The following is a 12,987-nucleotide window of genomic DNA, read 5'->3' on the forward strand; positions in this document are numbered from 1 at the left end:
TGTAGTGATAGTGATAGATGGTTGTACTGTTTGTATAGGTGTGTTGCTTGGTTGATTGGTATCATGTGATCGAACACGGATTCGATGCGGTTGGATAGAGTTAGGTTCGCCTACTCAGTACTGTTGGTTTTCTAGAGTGTCCTTTGATGTGGTTTGATTGATGTAGTGTCGATATGGTTGACTGATTGTGGTGATTGGTTGGCGTTGAGTTATTTTGATTATCGTTGTTGTGGTACAGCTGATTGTGATTGTTTGTCTCTGGTTCTCGAGTTGCTTCCTCGGCTGAGTGGAGTCACTTGCGGGAGTGGCTTCACGCCCGTAGTTCGCCCTCCGTGGAACCCGCCATGGGAGGGGATGTGCACATTAATGTACATGGGTTTATCGCTTAGTTTGATGAGCGGGGCTTAGGTGGGAATGACTGCGGTCCCCCACTAGCAGGGTTGGTCCAGTGGACAGTCGGTGACGGAGATTGGTTGGAGGAGATATGATGTGTGTATGTTCTGTTGTGCCTGTGTTGTATTTGTGGTTGTTGGTGTGTTTCTTCAGTTACTGACCTTGTGTGGTTTTATCTTGTTGTTTGTTTCTGTTGTGTTTGCCGTGATCCCTTATGGTGAGCAGTCAGTCTTAGCAGGTCGTGATCTGAATGTTAGCTGGGTGCTTGGCGGGATGAGTCTTTCACGAGTCACGACAGAAGTAGTCCACATAGCTGACAGTAGTTTGAGTTGTACCTTTATATACATGTATCTTTAGTTTTGTTAATCACTATAATGTAACTTAATTGTTCTTTTATCGACATTTGATTATTACTGTCCTCGGGCAAACGAGATGGTGACGCCCTTATGTGCTAGGGAAGGTTTTGTTAAGACTCCTTGGCATATGGGGGTGTCACAAAAACGCCCACTCAACCTGATCATAAGCCTTCGCCATATCTAGTTTCAATGCCATATGCCCCTCCACTACTCCTTGTATTCTTCATATAATGAAACAATTCAAAGGCAATCAAAATATTAATGTATATCAGCCTTCCTGGTGTAAAACCAATCTGATTTTCCGACACAAGTTTTCCGAAAAATAACTTAAGTCGATTGGCCAAGACTTTAGAAATAAGCTTATATAACACATTACAGAGGCTAATAGGACGAAAATCCGCAAATTTATCAGGGGCTTTCTTCATTGGAATCAAAACTATATGAGTTTTATTAAGAGAATTAGGAAACTCATCTCCATTCAAAATTCTCAAGATCATACTTGTGACAGAAGGGACAACAATATGCTAGTAGGTTTGATAAAAAAGGGCATTCATTCCATCAGGGCCCGAGGCCTTCAATGGATGCATTTGGTTTAGTGCCTCGAAAACTTCCTCTCCCCTATACTCCGCCCTAAACTGCCCGTTCATGGAATCTGTCACACGGCCTCTCACGCCATCTAGGAGCTCATCGAACTGCTCCGGCCTAGAAGACGCAAAAATTAAAGAGAAAAAACCCACGGCAGTCGTCTTCACCGCCTCCACGCCCTCGCAAGTCGTGCCTTGACTATCCATAATATGTTTAATATTATTCTTATTTTTTCTTTGACGAGCTTTCCTATGAAAGTATTTAGTATTACGATCCCTGTCCTTCAGCCAAAGGGTTCTCGACCGCTGTCTCCAGAACATCTCCTCTTGACGGAGGAGATGTGTAATTTCCCCCATAAGCCTCCTCCTTTCCTTAACATTAACTATAAACCTCTCATTTTCATTAAGCCATGACAATCTCTTTCTTTTTCGATTCAAGTCACGCAATATTTTACTAGTGCTTGCCCCTTTCCACTTTTTAAGTTCATCTGCACAACGAGAAATAGTCTCCAGCACGTCATAATCCCCATCTTCCCACACTCGTCTTATTGTATCTTCACACCCCGCCTCTCCAACCCATATCTGCTCAAAACGGAATTCCCTCCTTACACCTTCCCCCTACACCCCGTCCATCCAGAACTACCTTAATCGGAGCATGATCAAACCACTCTCTATTTAAATGATAGAGCTTTGCATAGGGGAATTGCTCGCTCCAAGCCTCCGTCTTCATGGCCCTATCTAACCTACATTGTCTATTATCCACTCCACCTTGCCCATTATCATAAGTGAATTCGTACCCTTCATAGGTTATATCACACAGCCCACAAACATCGCTGCTTCCCTAAAATTATTCATCTGCCACTGAGCCCTCGAGCCATCTTTCATTTCATTTGCATATAAAATTTCGTTAAAATCTCCAATACACAGCCACGAAGAGTAATTTTCCTCAGCTAAATTCTTAAGTAATTGCCATGACAAATATCTGTCCTGCACCATCGGCGAACCGTAGAATCCCGTCAACCTCCACATTACCCCCTCCTCACCAATATCAAAGTCCATATAATGGACAGAAGCCGACCTAAAGCTTACTCTGACATCGTCTCTCCGTAAGAAAGCAAGCCCACCCGACCTACCCACGCTATCAACCTCCATACTACAATATCCCTCCAAACTAGCTGTGACTTTCCTCATCTCACTACTACTCAGCTTTGTTTCAGACAAAAACACCAAAGCTGGGGCCTCTCTTCGAATCAGATTTCGAAGACCGCATACTGCATCGGGGTTGCCCAACCTCCTGCATTTAAGGCTTAAACAATTCATTGGGCCCGGCGGGGTTGAACTGAATCAACCTCCGCCTCATATACAAACATAGTCACATCCCTGTGAATCGCAGCCTTCTTCGACACATTCAAAGTCACCACTCCATCCTCACCTCTTAACCTCTTTTGATTCAAATTTAAGCATGAATTTTCTTGGGCACGACCCTCACCCAACACATCTTCCTCCACTCATCGTTTTCTACGCTGCCACTTTTTCCCGTCCCCTAACACCGTTGTAACAACCCGGATTATAAAACAAAGGAAAAACTTATATCAAAAGAATAATCAAAGTATAACACTGATAAAAGGGTCAAGGTGGCGGAAACACCTGACCAATCCGGTTCGCTACTGAATCAAAACCAAACTACTACATTATTAAAGGTTCTCAAAACATAAAAGCAAACTCCTAATTTATTATTCGTCTCGCCCCTCGATGCATCCCAAGCAACATCATCCAAACAGCTACGAGCATTCAAACTGAGAATGGGAGGTTGACAATTGGTCTAGAGTAACTAGATGCTCTCCCAGTCATGTTTACAACAATTGAATATAACCAACAATTATTAATAATTGAAATGCAAAACTAGTAAACATGTGAGACCATCTATACTCATGAAAACTCGACACCAACTTATCATTAATCAATGATATACGAAGATATAAACACAACGTAACAACATTACTAACCATATAAAATCAATAACGGAAGAACCAAATAACCAACCACGGAGCGTATAACAACTGCCTCCACTTACCTAAGCATAGTGTATAGAACAAACACCGTTAGAGCGTATAACAACTGCCTCTGAACGGACGGAGCGTATAACAACTGCCTCCATCGGTGTGGATCATATAACAACTGCATCCATGGTACTATGTATAGCGTATATCAACTGCCTATATGCCTAAGACTTGGCCAAACTCTCGGTGCAATAACTGTACACCGAACGACACACGGATACCAAAGCGTATAACAACTGCCTCTAGCTAATCCCGAACATAGACCTACGGCAAATCTCACAAGGGGTAGCGTTTGCTCATTCTGATCGGTATGTAACCGATACCTCACATCATCTATACAACTATCCCATAAACAATGCACAGTATAACTGACCATACATACATGTGAATAACATCACTATCAAATCATAGGATAATATAGCTGACCATCCTACAATTATATGAACAAGAGTAATAAATGATATATGCAAACATAGCGTTATATAATGAAACTGAACATCACATAACATGTAAAACAAGTATCAACCATTCAATGTTATAGTACTCCAGCTATAACTTTTGACATTAACCATTCAATGTTATAGTACTCCAGCTATAACTTTAACAATACCCTTAACTCGTAACTTAACGTTATATTAGCTCCGCTATAACATTGACTTCATTAGCCCAATGTTACATTAGCATTAGCTATAACATCGACATGTGACTTAAGTTATAGTAGCCCAGCTATAATATTGAGCTAAAATCTCAAAGTTATACAGCTTCACCTATAACTTTATCACAACCACGGAGTTGTACCAACCCAGCTATAACATTGAGCCATAATCTCAAGGTTATACTAGTTTAGCTATAACTCTAGGCCTTCTCATAAGCCACCACCAAGCCACCACTAGGGTTTCCATTGGGAACCCTAGCGGCCTAGCCGCACGCCAAACACCAAAACGGAGCATAGGCAAGATATGTTATGTAATTTAAACACTAGAACGCATACGTAAACACACAAACACAATTAAACATGATAATAAACAATCAAATACGTACCATTTACACAAATAAATTATTAAATCATGTAAATTACATCAACTGGCACAAACACAATTAAAGGAAAACACCTAGTTACCTTATTAAGCAAATAATCCTAGAGATCGTCTTCAACGATATAAACGTCCTCTCCAGGAGCAACTTCCACGCCTTTATTGAATCATTCACGTGCCAAAGATAACGAGTCTAATAAATATACTAATATACATATACATATATATATATATATATATATAAACTATAAAACTATAAAAACTACGCGAAATCATAAAAACTTACGAAGAAGATAGATAGATCCAAGGAGTAGGATCGATCTAAGCACGAAAGATGATGAAGGGAGGAGGAAGAAGGCACGGCACGGAACCCTAGGGAAGAGGGGATCTCACGGCACCAAGGGAGGAAGAAGGAGGAGAGACTTAGGTTTAGGGTTTTGAGAAAAGAAAAGCAAGGGTTTGGTTTCCCTTCTTATTTATAGAAAAGCTCATGGGTTTATTCTAAGCTTAGGCCCAAAATTCACCCATAAACACTAAACCACACGTGAAACCCAAGAAAAGGGTGGGACTTCACCGTTTTCGAACCCAACGGGCTAAAAAGACAAGAGACGAATATTTTCCCGGAAAATAAAATATAAAATATGGGAAAATAAAAATTGAAGAATTATTTTACGGAAATTAGGGGTAAAACCGTCCTAGTACTCTCTATATCCACCCCCCGCAACTACACCTTCGTCCATGAGAGCACCGCCATATATCCCCCGCTCAGCCTCTCCACCTCTCCATGTTCACATTCTACTTCATTCATAGCACTTTCAGGCTCTTTCTTCGAAACCTTCCCCCCTCCCCCCATAATCTCATCGGTGCCCCACCGTAACTGCCTCACCTCACCCAATATACCACCATCATCATCTCTCCCTTCTTCCACTTCCAGCGCACTCCTTACCACCACCGTATCTTTGATTTATTCTTACATTATAACACAATACGCTGTAATTTTCTATCATCTCCTTTTTACTCCGTAGATACTCGTCGTCAAACTCCGGCCTTAAATCCCTACTTGACTTCCTCCTCTCCACTATCCCTGCCTTACCGCCCTTCCTAGGATAAGCTCTCAACCCTTCCCCATACCCGAGTTCATCCTCCTCATAAGGATCTTTTTCGCAATCCTTCTTCCCATGGCCCAAAACACCACATCCATAACAATATAGAGCCAATATTTCATACTTTACGTTGAATGATTGATGTGGCCGTGTCGTTGTACGCCCAATCAAAACACATTTATAATACTCAACAAACAACTAGTTAGCGGTAAGTCGAGGTCGATCCATGGGACGGTGTGCTTTGGGTTCTAAGTCTATCTATCTCAATTTATGCTAGTGTTACGATTTGTTTGGGTTTGTAGTTGTGTTCTAGGCTAATGCAAATAATAAGGTAAATCAAGCAATAAAAGAAAAGATGCAAACAAATGATTAAAAGTGCTAGGACGTCATGCGGTCATAGGGGATTCATGGTTTTGATCATACAAGCATGTTTACAATTATATGCAAGCAATTAATGTTGTGGAGGAACCGAGTTGGTTTATGTCTTACGGTTCATAGGAAGGGTTGGGTCCCGGAGCCGAATCGATTAGATTGTACAACACCTACAAGTCGACTTACTTTCCTCCTATTCAACTTCTATGCATGGTCTAACAAGACTCGAGTTGGTTTATATCTTACAAGTCGAGTTGAGTAGATAAGAGATGGTTGTAAATGCAAGGATTCATAGGTTTGGCATTTCATCAAACATAACATGTGCATAAAGTTGACATCACAACAAGCAAGCAATTTGATTATGAAAACATATTAGATTAAGCATGAATCAATCCCATGTTGGTTTCCCCTAATTACCCATTAATCCTAGCTAAAGAAACTACTCACTCATTATCATGGAAAACATGTCATTAATGGTGTCAATCATCACAACAAGTATAAACATGATAATAGAATGAAAAAATGAACAATAAAGATTAAAGAGTAAAGGAATTATACCAACTTAAGATGATCCAAATAATAAAGCAAGAATAATAGAAGAAACTTGATTGATTGATGGAAGGTTGTCAATCTCCCAATAATAACCCAATAATCTTCAATTACCCAATAATAAACTTGAATAATAAACTTGAACAATAATTAAGGAGAGATTAATGTGTAATTTGTGGAAAGATTGAAGAGTAATCTATTCTAATCTACTCCTAATCTAATCTAAAGAAGGATTTTTCTAGCTAAAAAGATGTGTATTCTAATCTAATAAAACTTGATGATTTGATTATTACAAATGGGGTATTTATAGTGGAAATTAGGTGGATGCATTAGGGTTAACTAAGGGCTAAACTAGTAATTACACTTTTTAGATTGAGCAAGGAGGAGCCGGTATTTTTCGAAGGAAGGGCTTCTTTCTTTGTAGCTTGGACAAGACGAAATTTCGCTGTACTGGAATCCGTGCGTATTGGAGTCGGGACGGGCGGATTCTATCGGTAGAAGACGAGCGGATTCAAGAGGATCCGGGCGGATTCCAGTGGTGCAATCTGAGCGGATTTGGGAGAAGACGCTCGGATTGTGGTTCACGTAGCAAGGGAAAGTTTCCTGTCCAGGAATACGCCCGTCCCGAGCGAAATATGGGCGTCCTGGGCTTCAACCCGAGCGGGTTGAATTTGACCCGAGCGGGTTGAGCTGTATCTTGAGCTCGGATTGTAAAACGGACGTTATTTCCTCATCCGGACTCCTATTGGAGTGATTCAAAAGCCTAGATCACTTGATTTTTTGACGCCGTTCCATCTAGCATACTTTCAGAACCAAATGAGCAACCCTTGGATCGGTTTTCGAGCGATTTCTTCTTGTAATGCCTTCCCTCTCGTCATTCTTACTTTTAACCCTTTGATCCTTCTATATACACATTATTCCTACGTCTTTGGTCATCATTCTTGCCTCCTCTTCATACTAATCCATCTAATATCATCAATAAGCTTTCAAATATGCACGAAAGACGGGAATTTCCGCCTTATTATCTCCTTTTCTACAAAACATATGAAATGCGATAGAAAAGCAAATAGGAAGGTTTTGACGGATAAAATGGCCATAAAATGTTATAATAGTATGCAAAATAGGCTCAATTAGGGGACTAAATGTGCGCAAATAATGTTCACATCAAATATCCCCAAACCGAACCTTTACTCGTCCCGAGTAAAGAGGTGACTAAAACTAGACCTTTATTTAAACTAACCTAATAACATAACCGATATGAGACTATTAGGGGGTCTCACTCCGCCCCTTCAACTCACAACAAGACAACCATGAGGTAGGATGCCTTCTTGCAAGGCAAGGTGGGTCTTGCCAAAATGGCGACACATCCAATCATTAAGCACACAAAATCAAGTAATGGATGCATCTACAAAAGAATAGCCACTTTCCTCATCTAAGTGGCGGAAATTATCTACAAGGGAAGCAATTCAAGGGTACACACTCCTTCATAGATGCAATTTATTCAAACTACTAAGCCTAGAAGGATACCAATAAATCACCTCCAAATTGTGTCAAGCTAGGGTACCTTTGTCCTCAATCGTTAAATGCTTTTGTCAAGAGTAGACTCCCTATGGTGTTAGAAACATTGGAGGATCGCGGAATTCCCCCTCTTGCCTAGACAAGAAGAAGGATCGCCCCCTCTCTACCATGCACAAAAATGGATACGATGGATAAAGGGATCAATAGATATTTGAGTTTCACTTTGGGAGTTTGCTTTTGTTTTTATTTTTCCCCCCAATTTCTTGTGGCATTTGACATTTGAGAACACTTTCTTGCCATTTCTTTTTAAACTTTTTCAAAGTCACCCCATATGTAGTGAGGGTGCCTTATATTTGAAGCTTTAGGAGTTCTATTTTTGCTCCTCTTTTCATTTGATGCATTTTTGCAAACTTTCTTTTCACTTTTCATTTCATTGAACTCAAATCAATTTCTTTTTGTGCCCATTCCCTTTGATGACAAAAATGTGGTAGAACATGGATGATGGATGGATGGATGCATGGTTTCAAGGGTCACCTTGGAATAAACGGTAGCCAAGGAGTTATCACACCACAAGGTACTCTTGACTAGGCCTTAATCCATGGGTCGAGGGATACTAGCATGACACATCCTAAGGTGTTTTACAAGTATTCTAACAAGCAAAGTCTTAAGAAGAAATAGCATCTACTAGGGCCTATATACACTTGTCAAGCTTCCCAAGTAGACGGTTTCGCAAAATTTTTCTAACATGCAACTATCATATAAACATCCTAATGCAAATGTTTCTACCAACTAATATGCCAAATAATCTAAATACAAGTCCTAAATTCACATTATTTATACCGCATCAATAAAAATAAAGCCACATAGTCATTAACATAAAGAGGAAAAAGGAGATTGGAAAGATCATACCATGCGGTCTTCAATATCCTCATGTCTCGGATGTGGCGTAGTCAATCAATGTGAAAAAGGATGAACAAACACAATATATACAAAACAATATATACAAGTCTACACTACAAAGGAAATGAACTTGTTTTTGGTTTTTTCAATTTTTCAAATTTTTATGGTTTTTGTTTTTATGAAATTAAAGGACATATTTTTGTGATTTTTGGAAATTTTTCAATTTTATGCATTTTTGGAATATAAATTCCCATCCCCCACTTTATTTTGGACATTGTCCTCAATGTACATGTAGGAGTAGGGATAAAAGGAAAATACATGTTTTTGGGTTTTTGATTTTTTTGAAATAAAGTACAAATGCAATGATATGGTATGAATGAATGCATGCTCTAACTAAATGCAATTCTATATGACATATATAACAAATGAATGTAATCTAAACTATACTATATGATGCATGATTTCTAGTAGACTATGGTCACCTATGATCAAACCTCCCCAAACCGATTTAAACACTATTTCTAGTGTAGAAATGAATAGGTTTGGCCATTAGTAACTATGCATGAATTCTAGTCTATATGCAACTATCTACATGAATCATGTGAGATATATTACAATGCAACTATACTATATGAACTAACTAATGTAAATGCAATATGAAATATAATACAAATGCAATCTAAATGTAAATGTAAATAACTAAATGCAAGTGTAAATGTAATGCAAAGTCAAAGGAAAGGATATCTTATAAATGGTGGTTTGAGATAGGACTCCACCAAACTCGTTCGAATTCCATTATCCATGAAGCTCAATGCTCTCAATAGTTGATCAAAGGTTTGTGAATGGTCCTCAAGTAAGCATGAATAAGTCTTGAACCATTTCAAAATGAAGTAGGGCCAATCCATGAGGGACCTCCCTTTGAACTCCTTCCCCTTCTCTTTTGCTTTGTGATGATGGCCTTCCCGGCTCTTAAAACTAGCAAACTTGAGATTCTTGTCATGGGGGCTTTTCCGGTTGCTCCTATTTCTTCCAAAGTTGATGATACGAATGCTTGGACTAGTCAATTCTCCAAGGATAGAAGGTAAACTTTCATGGCATTGATGATGGGATGTCTTAGGAGTTGGGATAGTGGATGCCAAATTTCCACATATAGACTCCTTCTTAACCTTTTCTTTGAGCTTCCCCACTAAGTAATTCTTGTATGACGATTTGACTTTCGTGAGAAGGTCCATAATGTCATCTCCAACAATCATGGGCTCCATAGTGGGTGCGAAAAGGTTATCGTGAAGGCATTCCTCCTCTTCATCGAAGCAATCTTCAAACTTCTCAAGGATGGGTTCCTCAAGAAAGCTAATTCCATAACTCCATTCATCATTTGAGTACATATTTCCCTCATCATCTTCTTCCATAGATGCATCATCATCGCTTTCTCCATATGAATCATAAATAGGGGCGTCACTTCTCCTCAATAATTCTTTCTCCAACACCTTAAAATCCACATCAAAATTCACACCCTCATACTCACAAAGGCTAAGAGTATTTGGCTTACTCAACCTCATGTCTTCATCATCAAATACCACACTTTCATACTCACAAGAGCTCAAGAAGATTGGCTCTTCCCACTTCACATCTTCTTCATCAAAGGTCATTGCCTCAAATTCACATTCATGTTCAATGCTCAAGGATTGGTGGGGAGTGTTTGGTTGGGTGGTTTCTTGGGTTTCCTCCATTTGGGCAATTCGAATTGCCAACTCCTCACCATGGGCAAGAATGCCTTGAAGAACATTATCCCTCTTTTGGCTCCCCTCTAGCATTTGTTTGAAGAAGCTTTGTTGATCTCCCATCATTTGGAGAATCACATTTTGAATGGGTTCATTTTCTTGTTGTGGGTAAGTGTGAAAGTGGTTGTATTGTGGCAATTGAAACTCATTATGAAGTGGGTATTGGGTGGGTGGTTGTTGTGGATATTGAATGTGGTGATTTTGGTGGGAAAAATTGGGGTAGTGGTTAGGATTTTCATTGTACAAATAGTAAGGTAGGTTTGTGTTGACTTGCTCCTCAAACTCCCCATACCCATAGTCATACTCAAAAGATCCACCACATACTCCATATGTCAAGTCTTGAGCCATCATAGCTAAGACAAAGAAGTAACTACAAGCATGGAAACTACACAAAAACGGTAAGAACGATCCTTGAGGAACAAGTTCCTCAAGGTTAAAGCACAATTAAAATAGACAAACAAGTAAGAACTTAATCACATAGCACCATCCCCGGCAACGGCGCCATTTTGATGTGGCCGTGTCGTTGTACGCCCAATCAAAACACATTTATAATACTCAACAAACAACTAGTTAGCGGTAAGTCGAGGTCGATCCATGGGACGGTGTGCTTTGGGTTCTAAGTCTATCTATCTCAATTTATGCTAGTGTCACGATTTGTTTGGGCTTGTAGTTGTGTTCTAGGCTAATGCAAACAATAAGGTAAATCAAGCAATAAAAGGAAAGATGCAAACAAATGATTAAAAGTGCTAGGACGTCATGGGGTCATAGGGGATTCATGGTTTTGATCATACAAACATGTTTACAATTATATGCAAGCAATTAATGTTGTGGAGGAACCGAGTTGGTTTATGTCTTACGGTTCATAGGAAGGGTTGGGTCCCGGAGCCGAATCGATTAGATTGTACAACACCTACAAGTCGACTTACTTTCCTCCTATTCAACTTCTATGCATGGTCTAACAAGACTCGAGTTGGTTTATATCTTACAAGTCGAGTTGAGTAGATAAGAGATGGTTGTAAATGCAAGGATTCATAGGTTTGGCATTTCATCAAACATAACATGTGCATAAAGTTGACATCACAACAAGCAAGCAATTTGATTATGAAAACATATTAGATTAAGCATGAATCAATCCCATGTTGGTTTCCCCTAATTACCCATTAATCCTAGCTAAAGAAACTACTCACTCATTATCATGGAAAACATGTCATTAATGGTGTCAATCATCACAACAAGTATAAACATGATAATAGAATGAAAAAATGAACAATAAAGATTAAAGAGTAAAGGAATTATACCAACTTAAGATGATCCAAATAATAAAGCAAGAATAATAGAAGAAATTTGATTGATTGATGGAAGGTTGTCAATCTCCCAATAATAACCCAATAATCTTCAATTACCCAATAATAAACTTGAATAATAAACTTGAACAATAATTAAGGAGAGATTAATGTGTAATTTGTGGAAAGATTGAAAAGTAATCTATTCTAATCTACTCCTAATCTAATCTAAAGAAGGATTTTTCTAGCTAAAAAGATGTGTATTCTAATCTAATAAAACTTGATGATTTGATTATTACAAATGGGGTATTTATAGTGGAAATTAGGTGGATGCATTAGGGTTAACTAAGGGCTAAACTAGTAATTACACTTTTTAGATTGAGCAAGGAGGAGCCGGTATTTTTCGAAGGAAGGGCTTCTTTCTTTGTAGCTTGGAGAAGACGAAATTTTGCTGTACTGGAATCCGTGCGTATTGGAGTCGGGACGGGCGGATTCTGTCGGTAGAAGACGAGCGGATTCAAGAGGATCCGGGCGGATTCCAGTGGTGCAATCCGAGCGGATTTGGGAGAAGACGCTCGGATTGTGGTTCACGTAGCAAGGGAAAGTTTCCTGTCCAGGAATACGCCCGTCCCGAGCGAAATATGGGCGTCCTGGGCTTCAACCCGAGCGGGTTGAATTTGACCCGAGCGGGTTGAGATGTATCTTGAGCTCGGATTGTAAAACGGACGTTATTTCCTCATCCGGACTCCTATTGGAGTGATTCAAAAGCCTAGATCACTTGATTTTTCGATGCCGTTCCATCTAGCATACTTTCAGAACCAAAGGAGCAACCCTTGGATCGGTTTTCGAGCGATTTCTTCTTGTAATGCCTTCCCTCTCGTCATTCTTACTTTTAACCCTTTGATCCTTCTATATACACATTATTCCTACCTCTTTGGTCATCATTCTTGCCTCCTCTTCATACTAGTCCATCTAATATCATCAATAAGCTTCCAAATATGCACGAAAGACGGGAATTTCCGCCTTATTATCTCCTTTTCTACAAAACATATGA

General features: G+C 39.4%; 1 protein-coding gene across 1 annotated transcript; it reads right to left on the minus strand.

Annotated features, from left to right (window-relative positions):
• Window positions 1-1,273: 1,273 nt before the first annotated feature.
• Window positions 1,274-2,653, minus strand: LOC141595187 (uncharacterized). The gene is made up of 2 exons (XM_074415158.1): window positions 2,150-2,653; window positions 1,274-1,951 (listed from the first exon to the last, which is right to left on the minus strand). Exons 1-2 carry the CDS (start codon window positions 2,651-2,653, stop codon window positions 1,274-1,276), a joined length of 1,182 nt encoding a protein of 393 aa, XP_074271259.1.
• Window positions 2,654-12,987: the final 10,334 nt, after the last annotated feature.

Source organism: Silene latifolia, chromosome 8 (genome assembly GCF_048544455.1).
Source record: "Silene latifolia isolate original U9 population chromosome 8, ASM4854445v1, whole genome shotgun sequence".
In the NCBI taxonomy this organism is placed as follows: domain Eukaryota; kingdom Viridiplantae; phylum Streptophyta; class Magnoliopsida; order Caryophyllales; family Caryophyllaceae; genus Silene; species Silene latifolia.